The 22,372-nt window shown below is 43.4% G+C and overlaps 2 protein-coding genes across 11 annotated transcripts in view; one reads left to right on the top strand and one right to left on the bottom strand.

Moving 5' to 3' along the window:
• The window catches only part of APBB2 (amyloid beta precursor protein binding family B member 2), a 157,137-nt gene extending 151,299 nt beyond the window's left edge, over positions 1-5,838 (top strand). For all 10 annotated transcript variants that reach the window (XM_060246335.1, XM_060246332.1, XM_060246334.1 and 7 more), the window contains 3 exons: positions 837-952; positions 3,692-3,871; positions 5,511-5,838. In XM_060246335.1, the coding sequence (XP_060102318.1) occupies positions 837-952; positions 3,692-3,871; positions 5,511-5,678 (464 nt within the window). In that variant the 3' untranslated portion in view covers positions 5,679-5,838. The remainder of the gene's footprint in view (positions 1-836; positions 953-3,691; positions 3,872-5,510) is intronic.
• Positions 5,839-11,535: 5,697 nt separating this feature from the next.
• NSUN7 (NOP2/Sun RNA methyltransferase family member 7) overlaps positions 11,536-22,372 on the bottom strand; it is a 36,355-nt gene continuing 25,518 nt past the window's right edge. Inside the window, exons 10-12 of the mRNA XM_060246342.1 lie at positions 21,713-21,830; positions 17,107-17,230; positions 11,536-13,895 (exon numbers count right to left, since the gene is read on the bottom strand). Coding sequence (XP_060102325.1) covers positions 13,245-13,895; positions 17,107-17,230; positions 21,713-21,830 — 893 coding nt within the window. The 3' untranslated portion in view covers positions 11,536-13,244. The remainder of the gene's footprint in view (positions 13,896-17,106; positions 17,231-21,712; positions 21,831-22,372) is intronic.

A 22,372-nucleotide genomic window follows, 5' to 3' on the forward strand; every position in this document is an offset into this window, starting at 1 on the left:
AGTGATCACTATTGATGTTTATTCTGCCATTTCTCCAAGGCATCACTAACAAATCAGAGTAATTTTGTGCATGGAGGGATCTGCCTGGCTTAGTGTCAGGTTTAGTGTTCCTTCCACCCTCTCCCCCGCCGCCCCCCCCCCCCCGGTTAGGTTATGGGCCAAGATTGAAAAGAGAAGTCTTTTACATCAAACTCCAGTTTGTTGTACCTTCCAAATTCAGAGGACTTTAAAAAAAAATGAGGGTTGTTTCTTGTTAAGTGTAGATTCGTAGCCATGGTTTAATATTTTCAGCTTCAGAGTGCTATGCTAGGGCAGGAAGGGGAGCATGCAAATGTCAACCACGTTCATGCCCACAGCAAACTCTAGTTTAGTTTGTTTGCGATGCTAAGGAATATCACTCCCTCCCGTTTACCCACAGTCCTGTGCTATAAGTTGGTCTGACTTCACCCTGTTTGCAAATTATAGCAAACACAGGTACAGTCCATGCGTGGCATACACTTAAATTTCTGTTTATATGTGCCTCAAGTAATTATCCCGTTACATTCAATAATCATGTACAGTTGAAGGCATGATTTAAACATGACACTTATCCAGGTATGGGTCTCCAGTTTCATTTAAAGTCAGCATACCTTGGCTCTTTTTTTCAAATAAATGTATGCACATGGACGCAGGATACATACGTACACGTGGGGAAAGGGCTAGACTGACCCTTAGTGAGTCTGATTCGGTACCAGCCAGTGAACCTGCTGAACAGGGGTTTGAACCAACGTGCAATATTCACTCATTTGTAACTCTCTCGTAGTGACCCTGTTTCCTCTCTATCTCTACAATCACAGGTATGGACACCCTGAATAGTGCTATAGAAAGCCTTATGGATTCTTCTAGCAGAGAGGAATGGGTGCCAGTCACCATGAATGTTGCTGATGCTACCGTGACAGTCATCAGTGAAAGAGTAAGGCACCACCTGGATTATCTGCAATTAGAAATACCTCCAGTTGGATCCAACCAGCTTTTTCCTCAATCTCACTTTGGCTCCTTTTTTTTTTTTAAACTACCAAGCCCCACCCCACGTATTCAAATCCCATGATTTTTTTCATAGCCTTTTTGGTGATCAAAGGGGACACTGTCCCAGTGGAAAATCTGGTTGGATCCAGCCCTTTATTTGTGTTGAATTCAACTTAATCTGCTGCAGCAAGAGATAAAGCCTCATGTCATGTTAAGAGCTTTTTTTAAAAAAAAAAATCACTGTACCACAAGAGTCCACATCATCAAACTCATTAAGTGTTAACCAGGGCTTTTTTTTTTGTAGCAGGAACTCCTTTGCATCTTAGCCCCGATGTAGCCAATCCTCCAAGAGCTTACAGGGCTCTTAGTATAGGGCCTGCTTTAAGCTCCAGGAGGATTGGCTACATCAGGGTGTGTGGCCTAAGATGCAAAGGAGTTCCTGCTACAAACAAAAGCCCTGGTGTTAACTCAGCTGGCAGATGTATAACTGCATGGGTGCAAATGAGGAGTGGGGGGAGGCAGAGGGAATGTTTCTTCTAAGGTGTTACTTTAACCAATAAATACACTCAGACCTGCGATTTTTGGTTCTGCAACCCGACTGTCACGATAACTAATTTTATTGTTTTTGTTACTTTTTAAAAAAAGTGCGGGATAAATGCATAAATTGAAAATGAAGCCATATGTTTGTTGCTAAATTTGTTCCGATGCTCACATATGGTGGCTTTTATTTATCTCCAACGAACTTGAATAAAAAGACAGTTTTGTGAAAAATAAATCACTGAAAGGTCCACATCCCAGCATCAGCTAAGTCAGATATTTCTCTCTACAACCCTGGGCCTTCTGCTCTAACAAAGCAGCCTTTTCGCCATTGTGCTGCTTGGGAACCAGAGTTTTCGGATGGAGATTGTTCTCCCTCTCCCCAAATACAGGGCATCGAATGAAGTTGACGGACAATAGGTTCAGGATATGGTGGCTAAAACGGCATATGCAATATTGGGCTGTATTAACAGAAGTATAGTGTCCAGATCACGTGAAGTAATGGTATCACTTTACTCTGCTCTGGTAAGACCTTACCTGAAGTATTGTGTTCAGTTTTGGGCACCACAATTTAAGAAGGATATAGACAAGCTGGAATGGGTCCAGAGGAGGGCGATGAAGATGGTGAGGGGTCTGGAGACCAAGTCCTATGAAGAACGGTTGAAGGAGCTGGGCCTGTTTAGCCTGGAGAGGAAGAAGATGATGATATTGGATTTATATCCCGCCCCCCACTCCGCATCTCAGAGTGGCTCACAATCTCCTTTATCTTCTTCCCCCACAACAGACACCCTGTGAGGTAGGTGGGGCTGTGAAGGCTCTCACAGCAGCTGCCCTTTCAAGGACAACTCCTGCAAGAGCAATGGCTGACCTAAGGCCCTTCCACCCAGCAGCTGCAAGTGGAGGAGTGGGGAATCAAACCCGGTTCTCCTGGATAAGAGTCCACACACTTAACCACTACACCAAACTGGCTCTCAGGTGGCTGAAAGGTGATATGATCACTATCTTCAAGTACCTGAAGGGCTGTCATATAGAGGATGGTGCAGAATTGTTTTCAGTTGCGTGAAAAGGTTGGATCAGAACCAATGCGTTGAAATTAAATCAAATGAGTTTCTGGTTCAACATTAGGAAGAACTTCCTGACAGAGCGGTTCCTCAGTGGAACATGCTTCCTCGGGAGGTGGTGGGCTCTCCTCCCTTGGAGATTTTTAAACAGAGGCTGGATGGCCATCTGACAGCAATGCGGATCCTGTGAATTTAGGGGGCAGTATTTGTGAATTTCCTGCATTGTGCAGGGGGTTGGACTAGGTGACCCTGGAGGTCCCTTCCAACTCTATGACTCTGATTCTATTTTGTGAAAAGGAAATACTTCTTTACAGAGAGTGATTAAAATGTGGATTCTGCTGCCACAGGATGTAGTGATGGCCACCTGAATTAACAGCTTCAGAAGGGGACTAGAAAGATTCATGGAGGAGAGGTCTGTCAGTGGCTACACGCCATGGTGACTGAGGGGAACCTTCACATTCAGAGGCACTAAACCTCTGAATCCCAGAGCCAGGAGGCAAGAGCATGGGAAGGTCTCAGCATCTATGCTCTGGTGTTGGCCCTCCGGAGGAACTGCTTGTAAGAGACAGGACGTTAGACTACGTGGTCCATCGGTCTGATCCAGCAGAGCTCTTCTTATATTCTTACGTTGATTTCTTTCATGTGTAAAGCCGCGTAGCCAACTTCTTATGAACTCTCCCAGTCTTCTGCTGTTTGGTGCCAGTTTCTTCTCTCTGTGTTTTGGAAAGCTGTCTGACATTCCCTCCTTTGGTAGTCAGTGACTCAGTGCTTCAATGTGGTGTGGTGGTTAAGAGTGGCAGATTCTAATCTGGAGACCTGGGTTTGATTCCCCACTCCTCCTCCACATGGAGCTTGCTGGCTGACCTTGGGCCAATCTCAGTTCTCTCAGAGTTCTCTCAACCCCACCCGCATCACAGAGTGCCTGTTGTGGGGAGAGGAAGGGAAGGCGACTGTAAGCCACTTTGAGATTCCTTTGGGTAGTAGAAAAGCGGGGTATAAAAGCCAATTCTTCTTCTTCAGCTCCCAAACTAGTAAACCCCAAGTCTAAAGCAAAAGAGTAGTAACCTATTCTCCTCCTGCCTAACCAGAACGAAGAGGAAGTTGTAGTGGAGTGTCGCGTGCGCTTCTTGTCCTTTATGGGAGTGGGGAAGGATGTCCATACCTTTGCCTTCATCATGGATACCGGGAACCAGCATTTTGAGTGCCACGTTTTCTGGTGCGAGCCCAACGCAGGCAACGTATCGGAAGCAGTTCAGGCTGCTTGTATGGTAAGTGATCATACAGGGCTATTATAATCTTGGTGTAAGACAGCAGAAAATTGAAGCAAAGCATTCCCTAATCCTGTTTTTTAAAAAAATTTTAAATGTGGCATTTCGCGTGCGGTCCAACATGTTCCAAATTTCCCTGGCAAGCTGATCATTCTTGTTTGGTTCTGAGCCCCGGGCCTTTAGTGCCACGATTCTAAACACTGGTGTCGGCTCTTCCTGCCTCCTGAGCTTCAGCGCTATTAAGCAATCCATATCACCATCTGTTACGTGCACAGACTGAAAACCAGTCGCATAAAGCGAATGAAGCAAGGAAGGCAAGTTTTTGCCTTTCGCGAGAGAACAAATGCATCTCTGTAAGGGCAGGAACAATGGAAAAACGAATTACAAGATTGATGAGAGCCACCAGAGTTCCCTGTTACAATGGTGTTATTCAGCATCTGCTTCCAGAGCACTTGTCAGGCACCATCCTTTAACATTGTCAACAGCCCCCTCCGGCTAGCAGAGGGATATTAGCGCCAGCCCGAGAGTGAACAGAGCAAGTTCTGCAGATCGGAACTGGGAACGATTCAATCTGGACTCCCAAATATCAAATCATATTCGATTTATGACAAGTCTGCCACCGTGCTGGGTCATTTGCTTCAAGGATTGCTACAGATGTGCATTCGTGTTGCATTGGCACACTATAACTGTCGCTTTTTAAACAGTGAAAACTGTTAAGTTCTGTGACCTGCTCTCATGATCGAGGGCGCCACCCGTTGGGCAAGCATACAGAACGTTTGACTCTGTGAGCCCAATTCAACCCATTCAATCTAGGCAGCAAAAACCCCTGCGTCTCAAGACCCTGGCAAATGGCTATGCGTAGTTGAGTGGGTGTATTTGGCTAAATTGGGTGCCGAGCTCATTTGTTATGAGGGCCGGATCTGACATAAATGAGACTTTTGTCAGGCCAAACGATGTCAGGCCAGGCCATGTATGTTCCCATTTTAGATTAGGTAGCAGAGATAGAAACTTTATAAAGGACACAGACAAACACAATTAAAGATTTTTTTAAAAAAAACACCTTAAATAAAACATGTTTAAAACATGAGCACTTGGTGGTCTTAAAGATGCTTTCTTTGTATCTCTCCCATGGGATTCAGGGTACTGGTCAAAGGAAGCTCTGGCTCTTTCCTTCCTTCCCCAGGGGACCAGGAGGGGGAGGAGCCTCAGCCAATGGAAGGAAGAAAGGCTTGGCTAAGTAGCTCTGCTGTGCGATTGAGATAGCCTAGCAAAGCAAGCTCTGCCTTTTCCCCCTTCCTCCCCAAGGGAGGAGCCTCAGACAATGGAGAAGATAGAGGCTTTGCTCTGTAGCTCCTGTGTAATTGAGCAAGCCTTGCAAAGCAAGCTGTTATACAGAAGGAAGCAAAAGAGGGAGAAGGAAGCAGATGACAGCCAGTTGCTCAGGGACCTGATAGGAGTCCTCCAAGGTCCTTCATGTTTGACACCCCTGGGCTAAATGGTTCACCAGCAGTGCAGGCTGGCTTGCTTGCGCTGAGGTCAATCACAAGTCATACAAGGGTCAGAAAGTGCAGAACTATCTGTATTGAATAAAGCTGCAGGTGCAGACTAATGACCGCAGAACACATTTGCTTTCTTGCAGCTCCGGTATCAGAAATGCTTGGTCGCCAGGCCTCCTTCGCAGAAAGTCCGGCCACCGCCACCTCCTGCAGACTCAGTGACCAGAAGGGTAACAAGTAATGTAAAACGAGGAGTACTGTCTCTCATTGACACTTTGAAACAGAAACGCCCCGTTACCGACACGCCATAGCCACCACCCAGGAAAACCCAGACTTCTCAGAACGCCTAGTGGGAAATGCAGTAGCTACGCTCAAGAAGATGAACTGATATTTTTTGTTTTGGCCTTCCAATTTAAATGGGTGATGCTTTGTCTTCAGAGAATTTACCCTTAACGAAATAATATTAGACGAGCATGTTCTCTTGTTCTTGACACCATCATGTGATATGAAAAGAAGCATGAATATTTTTTTTTTTGCTGTGAGTTACCATGAGAAGCTAGAAGGTCTGTTTTCCAACTGTAAATATTATGAACGTTACTTAAATTCACGCATACATGAGAAAGGAACATGGCACATTACTCCTAACAAATGAATCTTAACATCCTGGGAGAGACCCATGCCCAAATTGATACTCTCACCACTACCATGAGCTGAATTTTGGCACAAGCAATTCTTAGATCCTACAGCACTTGTCCTCATTCTCAACACTGCAGTGCATTCCACGTATTAGTGTCTTTTATTATTCTCTTTATTACACTCTAGAAGAGCCCTGTGGCGCAGAGTGGTAAAAGGTGCAGTACTGCAGTCAAACTCTCTGTTCACCACCTTCATGCGACCCAGTGGAAGTTGGGTTCAGATAGCCAGCTCCAGGTTGACTCAGCCTTCCATCCTTCCAACATTGGTAAAACGAGTACCCAGCTTGCTGGGGGGGGGGGGGGGGAAGTGTCGATGACTGGGGAAGGCAATGGCAAACCACCCCGTAAAAAGTATGCCGTGAAAATGTTGTGATGCGACATCACCCCAGAGTCGGAAGCAACTGGTGCTTGCATAGGGGACTACCTTTTTTTTTTTACCCTTTTTTTACTACACTCTGCTCAGTAACCAATTTTCATGCTGTACACCACGATCCACTTTTCATCTTTTGTCTGAAAGCCTCTTTAAAGGTGGCAGATCTTCTTCTACAAAAGCAGTTCTTTTTTGCATCAAAGAACGTGTAAGTGTAGAATCATAATGTGTGCCAGTTTTTCTACATGTACCAGCCCAACACACGTGCATCCTAGCAGGTCAGTGCTCAGATGATATCTCCACACAGGTTGCATGGAAGTGCTCCCTCTGTAGGAAATCGTGTTCAAAGTAGCCCGAACAGGCACTGGAGAGAGATTTCTTTCAGTGCCAGACTCAATATCTGGAAGAATTTGGGAAACAGCTTGGGAAGGATGCCTTGGCTTTTAATTCTTGAAGGGACAAAAGCCAGCACTCACTGATGCCATGAGCAATCGAGTGTCCCTTACCTTTCCACAGTTGCTTTGTGCATCTTTTCATCAGGTAGGGAGTGAGCTGCAGATCTGAGTATGAGACTGAAAAATTAAAATCCAAGCCAATTGCCTTCTGCCTTCCTCCATATCAAATCAAAATTGAAGAGTTTTCATCTAAACATTAGGAAGAACTTCCAGACAGAGCGGTTCCTCAGTGGAACAGGCTTCCTTGGAAGGTGGTGGGCTCTCCTTCTTTGGAGGTTTCTAAACAGAGGCTCGATGGCCATCTGAAAGCAATGCTGTGAACTTAGATCGTGAAAAGGAGGGAAGGCAGGAAGGGTTGCATCAGTGTTTAGTTCTTGTGGCCCTTTCTTACACACCCAGGAAAATGCTGATGGTCACTTTGGGGTCAAGCAGCTATTTTCCTCCAGGCCAGTTTGGCCAGGGATCCTGGAGGTTTTTTGCCATCTTCTGGGCATGAAGCAGGTGTCACTGAGTGTGTGGGGGAGGTATTTGTGGATTTCCTCCATTGTGCAGGGGGTTGGACGATGACCCTGGAGATCCCTTCCAATTTTATGAATCTGTATTAAATGCATGTACACTTGAATAGAGTTGCATATTTTATACATAACTATAGATTCTAATATGAATCTATCTTAAATGCAACATCTAGTGTGCAGATGAAAAATGGGTTTCCAGTACTCCAGCCTTGGGGAAAAGCATCCATAAAAGTGTAAAAACAGACTCAGTGCAACTTTTAACGGTGAGCTCTGAGTATAAGTGATTTTCTCCCATTTTTTTTTATCCCATGAGCCTGCGTGCTGAGCCAGTAATTTTATGGTGCACACGCGAACATGCAGAATCCATTCTAATTTGCAGAATACTGAGCACCGTATGTCGCTGTAATTCTAAAAAAAAAAAAAGTAATGATACATTTTTTGAGCAGACTTTTATATGTAACACAAGCTCATCATAGTGCTTGGACTTCTAAAGTAAAGTTAAACGCAACCTTTAGGAGGGGGCGGTTCATGAAAACAAACTCCATGTGGCAGTTCCCTCCACCTTTCTAACGTCACTTGCATTATTTTGGGTGGTTCTTCAATGTATTGCAGATGTATAATATTTGTCATTTAGATAAAGCGTAGCACCAAGTTCACCCACATAGCTGCTGTAGGAGGAGCCTTAGAGACTTTTCACTCTCTGACCACAATTAACCAGGCATTAGTGCAATGGGCGAAAGAGGGCTGTTCAGGCACTGACTCAGAGTGATTCTTTGCCGGCATTTGCTCCGCCCTTGCACTTCTCCCTGCACCGGCTCAAGTAATGGATTCCCCACTAGTTGCTCCGTGGGTGCCTCTTGCATCGCGGCTCTTTCCTATTACCGTCGCAGCAACAGGATGCTGGTTTTTTGGAGCTCCAGGTGCCGCAGCGGGAATCGGAAGTAGCCTCGAAGCAAGAGGCTCTGTGGAGCAACTGGTGGGGAATCAGTGGCTTCTGCCGATGTAAGGAGAAGTGTGGGGGCAGAGCAGATGCCATTGAGGAATCACTCTCAGTGTGCAGGGAGTATGAGAAGGGCCAAAGGAGCAATCCACGTGTCTGCATCCCCTTCCCCATTCTTCTGAGAATATTTTTGTGTGAACTGGAGGGCGGGTGCACATGCACGCGCACGCCTACTGCTAGAAGTCCTACTCATGCAATTGAGCTAAAGCAGGACAGACTACATGGTGTTCTCAGAACTACATGCACAAGAGGCTTAATCATTTATTCTGCTGCATGGAGCCCAGTTGCTGAACAGTTAACAGAGCATGCGGGATGAAAGACTGCTGCCTTTACAAAGGACAGCAACTCAAAAGAACGGTAGGGAGACGTTAGGGCCTCTCTGCTCACGATTATTTCCTGCACAGGTATTGGGAAACCGTATTCTCACACATGAAGAGTGCTATTTCGGCACAGTTAGAAATTAGCTCCCCATCCTGAACAGCAGACAAGACCTGTGTGTGTTCTTTACATCTGGCAGCGTACAATGAGTTTTCTTACAGAGAAGTTACATCAGTCTGGACCAGCAGTGGCCAAACGTGCTTAACATAAGAGCCACATAGAATAAATTTCAAATATTTGGGAGCCGCAAGACACGAACATCAGATGTTTGAGAGCCACAAGACAGTAAGGAAGGAAGCAGATGGGGGGCAGAGTGAGTTGGAAAGAAAGCAAGCTTAACTGCATTCTCCAAGTGACCAGCTGGCTTGGAGAAGTGATTTAAAGAGACTTTAAATGCCTTCTCCAAGCTGGTCACTAGGGTGGTGGGGGCTTTGACAGCCACACAATACGTGTGAAAGAGCCACAGTTTGGCCACCCCTGGTCTGGACAGTAAGTGCCAGAAAGTAGTTCTGAGCCAGGATCAAAAAGCTGGAAAATTATTAGGGGGGAGGAGCAACCCAGAGAGACCGGCCGAAGATACCTTTCCTAAAGCTGCACAAACTGGACTTATACACCCAGTTCACTGAACAGATTCTGCCCCCACTCCCAAGAGAGGTAATGTTAAACCTAGAGTTGTGCAAATTTGCAATTTTGTCTCCAAAAGCAAGACAGGGCTGGTTAGCACATGTGCTCAATGTCTGCAGTATCCACTGAGGCGGGGGAGGCAACACTTGAGTCCTTTCATGTCCCTTCGTATGCATTTCTTGCCAATGGAATTCATTCATACGTGCAGCTGCAGATTGTCATGAATTTGGGAATCAACTCCCACCCTTTTGTGTTCTGAGATCTAAAAGATGAAAAACTCATACCAGTATTTAATAATTGTCTTCCTCCCCTTCTGAAGAGGTATGTATTTGCAGATTAGCAAGACCAGAATTCAGTCGTTTTAGAGAGATGCTTAAACATTTTAAGTTTAAGTAATTTTTTTTTCATTAACTGACATATGGCATCATCAGCTATGCAAAGGAACTGTAGGGGAATTAATCTCCTGGTAAAAAGTAATCCCCCTAAGGAGTTCTTCGCAATTAAAAGGGTTAGGGTCACCAGCCACCATTTTAGAAATGATACACGAGTCACAGATTTTGGGCCTGGCTTAGCCAGGCTCTTCCAGTCTCACCTTTCTCTTAAAGAAACATCCCACCACACTTCTCTCTCTCCCTCCCTCCTTGCCCCCCCCCTTTTTACAAAACTGCATGTTGGATAATGGTAACAGTCATTCTGAAAAATTATTTTTGCCTTCATGGAACACTTCAGTATGTACACATCATCCCCCCCCCCCCCAGTCTGTATTGTATGGCTATGCTCAATTATTCTAACGAGTTGCATTCACCCCGGAAGCCCTAATTCATTTGCATTGCATCAGTCATCAGATCTTTTCTGGATTGTCTTCTCTTCCCACTCAGCAGGAATGCAATAAAGAGAGCAAGATGTGCCTGCTTAAGAGCATTCACAAAGACAATATTTGTTTTCCAAGCAAATTTTTCTATTTTAAAGTTTGCAAGTTATTTTCAGCATTTCAGTTCCACTGGCTGAATGAAAGCAGCTTCTCCATTCCTTGAAACTATTTTTTTTTTTAAAAATATAGATACATATCTAAAACTGGGATATTTTGGAAACTTTATTTATCCGAACATTGTATGTGGAGCCTCCTAGCCAGAAGCAGTCTACCAGAAGCTTGGGGCCCAACCCTGCGGACGGCTCTCCCCGTCATGCCCTGCTGATGAGCTCCCAGCGGCATCCCGGCCCCTGTTGGAAACAGAACGTTGGACAAGATAAAGCTTGGTCTGAAGCCTGCACAGCAATTCTTTCGTTCTCTCAACATAAAATGACACAGGCGTTTTGCTACCATGGCCAAAATGTATGTATGGGTTGAGTGTGAACAAATGCCAATGACTTTTAACTCAATGTTGTATAGTGACACTTCTGTTATCTATGCATTCTTTATATCTCACAAGGCGGCCATGTTCACTAGGCCTTGGATGTTCCATGTCTTTTTTTGATTAACCTTGTTAAATACAGCTTAAATATTTTTTATTTTATTTATTCTATTTTTACTGAAATATTCTTCAATTATGTTGACATATTATCTTTATGACTGGATGTGATCTCACAAATATATCCAGTGCCAAGTAATCTCAATGTACTATAGGCTGCCTAAAAGACAGAGGATTTTTGTAATTATTTGTAGTCACCTTTTTAATTGAGTATGTAGAAGAAAACGGCAAAAAAAAAGTGTAAAGTTAACTATTATTTTTAAATGCAAATAGCAAGTTAGATGCTGCTCTCACAAGCCACCTCATTTATGTACTCTGTTGAAGGAAGGAGATAGTTAACCATGAACATTTCATGATTGCTTAAAGCCTTTCCCTCTCTAATCCACAGCGATTCTTTGACACCGTTTGTTAATATACTTTTGTTGATATAAACCAATGCTATTTCTTTAAAAAGGATGTTTTTGTAAAGATAAAGAATCATCTATGAGGAGAAAGAGAAATTGCATGAAAGGGCATCGGTCCTACTTCGTAATACAAGGAGTTCTTTAGGGTAAACTTTGTGTGCAGAACTCCCATACGCTGAGTGGCAAGGGACAAAAGTTGCTGCCACAACTGAGTGGAAGAAACCTTACCGAAACCTAAACATAAAGATTATCATTTACTGAGTTTCAAGAATGTCTTTATTTTTTTTTTCAAATTCCAAAAGCAAAGCAACATGGGTATCAACATGTTAGATCGAGTGTGGGTGTGTGCACTGGGGGGGTGGGGGTGCCGCTTTCATTTCATGAGCTCACAGCAGCTCAGCCCATAGAGTTTTGATGAATTTTAAATAAGACACAGGTTAAGTGAGCAAAAGCTAGTTTGATTTACTTTTGCTATATGAAGATACAAAAAGGGGAAAGACGCAACCCGCCCCCCCCTCAAGTTTATCAGCAGGAGCTTTCAGTATTATGTGAAGTAGATGGTTTTAAAACAAAGGACAGAACTTCCCCCCCCCCCCTCAACATTGTTCACTTTTTACACATTTAAATGTACTCTGTTGCAAGAATAAATTTAGCTGCATTAAGCGCTTGTCTCATTTGTTGGGGTAGTTTCCTCGCAGAGCAACTTGGGAAACAGTTATGCACTCAAGAAGCTAGTCCCCCCTTCCCCCCAAAAAGTGACAGGAAACAGAAGAGGTTACTGTTGCATGACCTCATTTAAATTGGGCCCTAAACTCTGCCATGTTAGCCCTTCAAACATCTGGGTAGAAGGGCAGGCATTGTTCTGGAATGCTGATACAGATCCCAATGAGACGCTGGGCATCACACAAGTAAGTTCTTGCTTCCAGCATCATGTTTAAATTGAGCCTTCAAAAAAGCAACTATTGTCATAAACACTTCTCTCAGATAGGTAGTCACTTTCTGTTGGCTACTGCATTTTTAAAAATCAAACATTAATGGATCATTATTCCTTCATTGTTATCATTGCCAGATAATAATTTGAAATGGGGTATATAGGAGAGACTGTGGCCCTGACCAGACACAAAACTGCTCAGCTTCAGCTAAGTGACTGTCCGGCATGCCTTTAGACTGTGCCTTAGGTCTCAGACGACTAAGATAACCATGCAAGATAGACTTCAACCAGGAATTTTAATAGGTTCGGTTTCCATTGAAATATGCTGCATAATAAACTGAAGATTCAGGCTGACTTACTAGCAGAGTGAAACCATCCAGTAATTATGCTGCCATACAAAGAAGCCCAGAAACTGTTCTTGTACAGACTTCTTTAGCTCTTTTTTTCCCCCTTCAAAAGTATCTGCCCTTTGGGGAGAGAAGATTTAAGAGCAAATTATTAAAACAGGCAGAAATTTTGAAAGATCACTCTTCCTCGAGGCTACCAGTGAATAAGCGCTGCAAATCTACCACTATTTATAGAAGCCCTGCTTTATCTTTAAAATTTTAGCACCTAGCCTTAACGTTCAGTTCTTTTAAGTACTCTCAGACAAGACCTGCCTCTGCTTCCTTCTAAGCTGACTAGTGCCCACACAAACAGTTTTCAGTTTATCTCTAATGGACATGCATAACCTGGGGGTGAAGATCAGAAGTATGTATTTTGACCTTCAAAGTTCACTTAAACTAGATTCCATCATGAAAGCCTTTCTGCAGAACAGCCCTTCTGCTATCTTCATAATAGTCACGGGGAAGGGATGCATTTTTTTCCGCCTTCTAAAAGCAGACTGGTTCCTACAAAGATGTACACTTGGTGCCCAAGTGAATCGTATACAGAAGGGCTTGGAGGGTTTTTTTTTTAAAGAACCCACTAGAGGAATACAAGCTTCAAATTCTGAATGAATTATGATAAATAAGCAGCAGTTCCCAAAAGGCAGTCTTCAAAGCCATTGACGAGCCTGCTTGGCTGTAGAAGATGATGACGAGGGTTCTTTTGACTTCATCAGTTTTTTGGAAGAAGAAGGGCTAAGCAAGCCATATAGTCCACTTTTTGTTCCAGCCCAGTGATAATAATAATGATTAGAGGAAATCTGGGATCTGTTCCCTTGTGGGTTGAAGTATGGCATCATTACCGGAGGCAAGACGATCTCAACAGGCTTCAAGACCATCAGTTTGTCTTCTGACTTTGGTTTCCTAGCAGCTCGTTGCCTCTCAAACACTTTTTGTGCAGATGAGGAAAGGGGAGTGTTCTTCAACATCGCAGGCAAGGATGGGTTTGAGAGAGGTTTGGCTACTTTCTTCAGCTGTGTGGAATCATCTGCCTGGTTTATGGTTTTCTCAGAGGTGCTAGCCGTTACGTTAGATACTGAAGAGTCAGTCTTGTTGGGTTTCATTTCTCGATCCAAGAACGCCTGAATTCTAGACTGTATTGCTGCTTCCTTGCTAACAGTTTTTGTTGGAGTTACTTTTTGTTTCTTTTTCTTCTTCTCCTCTCTCTTAGATGGTTTTGCTAAATCAATACCGTCCAGTAGTCCTTTTGCTGCAGCACGAGCTAACACATCTTTTACTGACACCGTTTCAGATGGATCCCTCTGAAAATTAACAGAACATCATATCAAACAGTTGAAAGAACAGTCTGGTCGTGTATGTATTTATTTGGAAACCATATATGCTGCCTTTTCAAAGAACTGCTAGAGGCAGCTCACAACTAAATACAACAAAACCACAGAATAAACACTTGAGAAATCTAAAACCATATTCATAAAACGGTTGTCAGATTACAAGCCAACCACAAAAAGATTGAATCCCCTCAGCTAAAAGCCTGGGTAAAGAGAAATGTTCTGGCCTGGCACCTCAAGGAATGCAAGGTAGATAAGCCTCATTGGAGATGGCATTCCAAAGGTGAGTTCTCTGCCCATCTCATCTCTGCAGCCAGTAGCACAGAACAAGCTTGAGAAGAGGATCTTAACTGGGTCTCCTCGTGGCATGAAACACCTTTATCAGCTTCAGCTGATCCATCAGTTACAGTCATTGCTTGAAAAGCATGATCTGGCCGTGGTGATCCATGTTCTGGATCATGTCTAGATTATGGTAATGCATTCTAACTGAAACAGCTCTATGACAAATAACTAGCATACTGTGTTTGTCTTATATTTTGGAAGCAAGCTGCTAATGGGTCACTGCCCCCTGTTCTCTAGGCCTCATTGGTTAGGTCTACAAAGGATCACCTGACTGCATTAACTGCACTCAAAATTTACTGTAGAAGAAAAGGCAAAGGATTAATCATCCAATTCCATCTTACCAGAAGATCCAAAATCCTGAATTTAAAGGTCCAAAATCTTGAATTTTTTTTTAAAAGTCAAATTGTAAGTCAGACCCAGTTTAAAATCTCAACATAAGAACATAAGAGAAGCCATGTTGGATCAGGCCAACGTCCCATCCAGTCCAACACACTGTGGCTAATACCCATTGATGGACCTGTGCTCCATATTTTTATCTAAACCCCTCTTGAAGGTGGCTATACTTGTGGCCGCCACCACCTCCTGTGGCAGTGAATTCCACATGTTAATCACCCTTTGGGTGAAGAAGTACTTCCTTTTATCCGTTTTAACCTGTCTGCTCAGCAATTTCATCGAATGCCCACGAGTTCTTGTATTGTGAGAAAGGGAGAAAAGTACTTCTTTCTCTACTTTCTCCATCCCATGCATTATCTTGTAAAAATCTATCATGTCACCCCGCAGTCGACGTTTCTCCAAGCTAAAGAGTCCCAAGCGTTTCAACCTTTCTTCATAGGGAAAGTGCTCCAGCCCTTTAATCATTCTAGTTGCCCTTTTCTGGACTTTCTCCAATGCTATAATATCCTTTTTGAGGTGCGGCGACCAGAACTGCACACAGTACTCCAAATGAGACCGCACCATCGATTTATACAGGGGCATTATGATACTGGCTGATTTGTTTTCAATTCCCTTCCTAATAATTCCCAGCATGGCGTTGGCCTTTTTTATTGCAAACGCACACTGTCTTGACATTTTCAGTGAGTTATCTACCACGACCCAAGATCTCTCTCTTGGTCAGTCTCTGCCAGTTCACACCCCATCAACTTGTATTTGTAGCTGGGATTCTTGGCCCCAATGTGCATTACTTTGCACTTGGCCACATTGAACCGCATCTGCCACGTTGACGCCCACTCACCCAGCCTCAACAGATCCCTTTGGAGTTCCTCACAATCCTCTCTGGTTCTCACCACCCTGAACAATTTAGTGTCATCCGCAAACTTGGCCACTTCACTGCTCACTCCCAACTCTAAATCATTTATGAACAAGTTAAAGAGCATGGGACCCAGTACCGAGCCCTGCGGCACCCCACTGCTTACTGTCCTCCACTGCGAAGACTGCCCATTTATACTCACTCTCTGCTTCCTATTACTCAGCCAGTTTTTGATCCACAAGAGGACCTGTCCTTTTACTCCATGACTCTCAAGCTTTCTAAGGAGCCTTTGATGAGGAACTTTATCAAAAGCTTTCTGGAAGTCAAGGTAAACAACATCTATCGGGTCTCCTTTGTCCACATGTTTGTTCACCCCCTCAAAGAAATGTAACAGGTTAGTGAGGCAAGATCTTCCCTTGCAGAACCCATGCTGAGTCTTTCTCAATAACCCGTGTTCATCAATGTGCCTACTCATTCTGTCCTTGATAATGGTTTCTACCAACTTTCCCGGTATTGAAGTCAGACTGACTGGCCTGTAATTTCCCGGATCTCCTCTGGAACCCTTTTTAAAGATGGGGGTGACATTTGCTACCTTCCAGTCCTCAGGAACGGAGGCAGATTTCAATGAAAGATTACAGATTTTTGTTAGAAGATCCACAAGTTCAACTTTGAGTTCTTTCAAAACTCTTGGATGTATGCCATCCGGACCCGGTGACTTATTAGTTTTTAATTTGTCTATCAGTTGTAGGACCTCCTCTTTTGTCACCTCAATCTGACTCAGGTGACAACTTAGCCACAGACTTGTTTTATGATCCTACATAAAACAACCACCATTCATGTTCAGTTTATTAATACCATACCTCTGAGGGAAACACAAAATTGGGCAAAAGACAAAAGATTTTTAAAAGTGTGAATAAAATATTTCACATGTTTTCAAGATTTCTGAATAACAAATAGATTGGAAGAGGCAAAAGACAGTACGAAATGCAGTACAATTAACTTCCACCTCATTCTGCTAATTAAAACAGGGTTCCCTGTACAATGGTAGCATTCTAAAAGAGAAAAGCGGATAGATTAAAGAAAACCCTTTAAAACGTGAGCAGCAGCATGACGAACCCAGTTTCAATGAGTGAAATAAGGGAGGAAATCAAGGGTTAAATCCCTTCTCCCATCCCATTGCAGTCCCAGTCCTGACTGGGGCTACACATACAATTTACACTTGTACAATAGTTTAGTGTCACAACATGGTGAAGGCAAAGAATCGCAGGAAGAGACAAAGCAATGTTGGAATTAAGGAGACGCTAAAATAATTTTACTGTTTGCCAGTACCACCTTTGTGCTGACAAGCAAATAAATATGTGTGCGCAGGAGATCACATTTCCTCTTTAAGCAACTGCAGTTTTGAGGGGCACTTAATGCAAAAGAACTAACAGAGCAATTCTGGCTAAGTACTCTATTCCTGAATGTCCAATTATACCAAAGCAAACACATTTACTATGAAATAAAAATGGTCATATTCTCCAATAGCAAAGACAATTAAAAAGCTCAAAAAATACTCAGTTTAGCCAGCGTTTGCACAATCCACTATTTACTTACCTCTCGGGCCAAAACAGCAATAAAACAGCAGTTGGAAATATCTGACAGCTCCAGTTTGAAAAAATTCTCAGCAGAAGTGCTTATTTCTGATTTGCAGCACAAAGGAAGGACAGGTGGGCAAAGCCTAGAGTAGACATTAACACAATACTGACATGATAATCACTGTTTCCTTAATACACTTTAATTGATTTTTCTCTTTTATGACACTGAACATTGTAACAGTACTTTATTTCTTGTGCACAGACAGTCAACTGTCAGTCTTAAGAATGCTAAAGTTACCCTTAAAGGCCTGAGACCCTCCATCCACTGCTAACTAGACAACTCTTCCCAACTTGCTCCACTGGCAAAGCGAAAGCTTTCTCCCTTCCAATGGAAGGAGTCCCCTACACCCAGTTTCAGGATGCGATACAACACAGAAGTGAAATAATTTTGACAAACACACTTTCAGCAAACCTAAATAGTTTGCCTCAAAGAGAATGAATAAAGAATGACCAAAACAGGGATGACCTTATTCTGTACCTAGAAGTCAACTTCTGTCCTCCCTTTTATTCTCTTGTCATGAGCAGCAAAGAGTTTAATGTCATCTCAACAGAATAGGTTATCTCCCATCTACTGGTGTGGAACAAGCCTGTGCAGTAAGTCCAGTTCTCCACCAGTGAAGGAGGGGATCCTGACTGGGATATTCAACAGCAGGGACTGCATCCAGACCAATGTCAGTTGGTCATTGCTCTAGTCAGGGGTCGTTTTGTAGAAAAACAGGTGGTGGAGCTCATTAGCATAACTCATTAGCATATGCCGCCCCTCCACCAGCCAAAAGCAACCCGATGCAAGAAAGGAGAGTCCCGTCAGTCAGAGATGCAGTCAGCCCAAGCAGGCCTTGATCACCTGGGGCTCTCTTTGCCCACCCCCTCCAGTCAAAAGGCCAGCAAACCACCCACCACCCAAAATCACATAAAAAGAGGAGAAAGGGTGGTGCAGGCTTCTCCAGGGGTTAATGACAGCTGCTGGGGCTGTGGCAAAGCTCCTGGTGGCTGGCTGGCTGCCCACTCTCCTAATCCAGGGCTTGTTATGCAGCTGCATCTACTATTCAATGAACAGGGAGGACGAGGAACCCTCAGAAAGGTTCCGGAGCTGTGCTCCTGTGAGTTCCTGCTGAATTCAAGGCCTGGCTCTAGTGAAGAACTGAACAGCGCTAAGATAGAAGCCGTGGAGAGTTTCAGTGGGCTCTGCCATAATTTGTGATTTGAGAATCATGGAATGAAGGAAGCCTCAGCAAAAACAAAATCTGAACATTCCACCTCCACAGCTAGCACTGAGGTGCCACAAAATATACATAGAACACAATGCAGCCTTTTATCCTCTGGATTTTTGTTTTGATCTTCAAGGACTACTAGAACCTGAAATGTGTACCAACAGGAGCATCCACTAGAGGGACAGTGCCACAACTTCCCTCTTAATTTATGTGTAAATGCTGCCACCAGGAATTTAATTCCAAATACTTTATTTAATGTCCCCAACTGAATTGTGCCCAGCGTCTACGTTTCTTGGCTGGACTATGTGGCCCGGAGGATGAGACTCTTATATTTTAAATCACAGAACTCAAGATTAATATAAAACAAAATAGAACTTTATTTATACAATAAGCATATTGGTTTCAAGATCCTTATAGCTTAATTCTTCAGTGAATAATAATAACTTCCGACTGAGGTGTCACTTTCACTTCACACGCTTCTACCCTCTCAAATCCTTTCTCTTCTTAACTCAACTTTCTGACAGCTTCCGTCTCTCACACTCCTACAATACTCAGACAATATTAGGTTTTGGCTCCCTATCTAATATTCCCTCCAAGTATTTCTACTTTTCTTCTATAGAATCTTAATGCCTTTCACAGCACTATGTGGGATTCTAATCAGAAGACTGCCTCTCAGACTCTGTAGACTTCTGACTGACCACGACTGTTAACTGCTGTCACTCTGCTGAGAGTTCACAGCTGACTCTTCTCTCTCCCCCCTCAACAAATACTTCTTAGCTCTGCCCACACTCAGTCACCAACCAATCACCTCACTCACTCATTCCCCCTTTCACCCCCCTTTCCACTACTGCAACTTACCAACAATTAAAGGAACACACATCTATAAATTCAAATCATTACAGTCAGCTTCCATTGCTGACTGAAACCAGGTATAAACCTATTCTTGCCATGCCGCTAGTGTTCTCACTGGAGACTGGAGCTATTCACTTTGCAGTGAATAGAGCCAGTTTGGTGTAGTGGTTAAGTGCGTGGACTCTAATCTGGGAGAATCAGGTTTGATTCCCCACTCCTCTACTTACAGCTGCTGGAATGGCCTTGGGCCGGCCATAGCTATTGCAGTTGTCCTTGAAAGGGCAGCTGCTGTGAGAGCACTCTCAGCCCCACCCATCTCATAGGATGTCTGTTGGGGGGGGGAAGATATAGGAGATTGTAAGCTGCTGTGAGTCTCTGATTCAGAGGGAAGGGCAGGGTATAAATCTGTAGTCGTCTTCTTCTTCATAGTTTGACTGAATACTTAATTCACATCCGTGAGACAGCTGGATGCTCTGGGCTTAGGGTGAACTTCTTGAGTGACCACCTGGAATGTGAGTAATTCCGCCACATTTTCCAACTGAAATGTGATGAGAATGAAAAGCCAATTCTCCAAGAACAGCCTACAGGTACAGCATTCAAGGAACCGTAGTACATCTCCTGACTTCAAATGCCTCTTCCCTGACAGAAAAAACCCTTTCCCCCCTTTTTTAAAGGTTTGAAATGTCCCCTTTTAATAAAAAGCACCCTATAAAACAGGTCAGTCATTATACTACAATAATAATAATAATAACTTTTATTTATATCCCGCCCTCCCTGCTGAGGCAGGCTCAGGGCGGCTACAAGAAGCATGGACACCAAAAAACAAGCCTAGAAATCATTTCAAAACCAAGATGTCCTCATATATTGTATTTTTATATTTAGAAAATGAGGGAGAGAGGGAGAGAATGATACAAAATGCATGGAGGGGTGGGATTCAAGAACAGCCTACAAGAAGAGCATTCAAGAAACCGTAGTGCATCCCCTGTCTCCAAACACCTCTTCCCTCCCAGAGAGAACTCTTTTTCATCCTCTGCACCATTCTGGTAGGGCTGCCGAACATGCTGCATTCTGTGCCAGTAGCCTACCTCTGCCTCATCCTATGTCCTCAAAGTTGCATTCCATATAATCATGTCCACGGTGTCTGAGGGAACTGGTCATTTCGTGTCAGCATTCTTAGAACGGCTCCCTCCCCAACTTAACTATCTAGAGACTAGAAGGGAAAGGGGAAAAGCCTGCCACTAAAAGAGCAAGACAGACAGTATTGGAATGGAGAAGGGGTGGCTCTTACTATTGAAAGAGACAGAACAGCTACCTGAAGAGCAGAGGAGGTAGAGAGAAATCCCTGTCAGTATATACCCCGTGTCACAGTATATACCCTGTGTAAGATTTGCAACAATCAGATAGACTTCTCTTTCTCCAAGATAGATGAAGCTTTATTTAGGATTTGTTACAAGCGTTCTCTCCCCTACTGGGGCTTTGCCAGGAATGACAAATACCCAGCTAACTGTTCTAAAATAGTCTCACAAACCCTTTCCGCCCCCCTCTCCTCCAATTCAGCATTCTAGTCAAAGCAATAAAAGACCTAAGCTAACTGAAACATTACATAGTTCAAAGGAGTAAAGTGTTATCAAAAAGCCATGACAGATGGCACATGTAGAAGAGCTTTCCAGAGCCTGGGCAATTCACATGGGAATGTGTTCCATGCTGTAACTTACTTCTCCCAGGGACAAGAGATATTGGTCCCCGGTGCAAAGGAGGACAGGCAGGAATAGAAATGGTGAAGGAGAAGGGGGGCAAAGGAGGGGGTCACAAGCAGACAGCAACAATCATGGCAGACAATATGTTTCAATGGCGAGGTACCTAATTATGCTAAAGACACTTAGCAACCCATGATAACAATATATGGAAGAAACCTGAGGGGTTCTGACATGACAAAGATGAAAAAAAATACAGAACCACAATCTTCCAGATTAGCCTATTGACTTAATGTAGATAACTATATGGATATGTTGTTAGCCGCCCTGAGCCTGCTTGGAGGGGAGGGCGGGATATAAATAAAATTTTATTATTATTATTATTAACTATTATCAGACTTCAAACGTGCAATTATGCCTTCCACAATATCATTGAAACTTTTTACTAGCTGGTTGGTTTAAAGCTCAAACAGGAAAATGGTATTGGTGTTTCCTAAGACAGTAATCTTCACCCTTTTCAGACCTTGGATTCTAAACCTTCAGCATGGGAGAGTTTATTTTTTACCATTCATTGCTTTTCTTCTTTTGCTAGCATAATCACAGGCCAAACAAAACACGGCTCCTGTAGCTTTTAAAGTCTAGAAAAGGGAATTAAAGCAATTTTTGCTAGTCACATCAAAGTGACAAATTACTTTCTGCAATTCCAAAACCCTTCTTTTCCTTTGCCCCTAAAATTACAGGAGTATTATCAGTGTGACCCACCTTAAGTCAGAAGATAATATATTTAAAAAAAAAATCTGTTCCTTACTTGTATGGTTGGGCCTTCCCTCCTCCTACTCCAGATGTTAGTGCCTTGTTCACCACAGCTTCATTTTCTTCTGGGTAAATGGAACAGGTACAGTAGACAACAGCTTGCACTTTGCTAACTACAAATATACAAAATGGCATGTTTTAGATCAACAATGTTAAGAATTTCCAACGCAGAAACACATTTTAAAACATTAATTAATGTATGAGTCCCAATTGGATTCTAAAGCATTTTCAAATAAGAATTTTCACCCCATTTGCTTAGCTAGTTTAACAGGAACTCATGTTTTCACCAGCACTAAGCTGCATGTCCCAGTAAAAGGTACTAAGGACCAACATCCTCTTATCCCTCTTCTCTATGCTGCGCAAAATCCAAAGCCTGAGTCTGTTTCACATTCTAAGTCTCTAGTTTGTGCCCCATTTTCCACTTGTTTATTAGAGTTTTCAAGAGAGACAGGACAGTGTCTCCAACCTTTCCAGATCTGGGACCTACCTTACCCTTCAGGGTGCAACACGGCAGCACCAAGGATGCTCAGGCAGATCATGAGGCTTTAATAGGGAAGAAGCCTCTGCAGAACTGGCAAACATTGCATCTGTAAAGGCCAGCATCTTTAAACATTGCATCTATAAAGGACCTTCACCTTATAATACCTAGGGGACA

Source organism: Heteronotia binoei, chromosome 9, assembly GCF_032191835.1.
Source record: "Heteronotia binoei isolate CCM8104 ecotype False Entrance Well chromosome 9, APGP_CSIRO_Hbin_v1, whole genome shotgun sequence".
In the NCBI taxonomy this organism is placed as follows: Eukaryota; Metazoa; Chordata; class Lepidosauria; order Squamata; family Gekkonidae; genus Heteronotia; species Heteronotia binoei.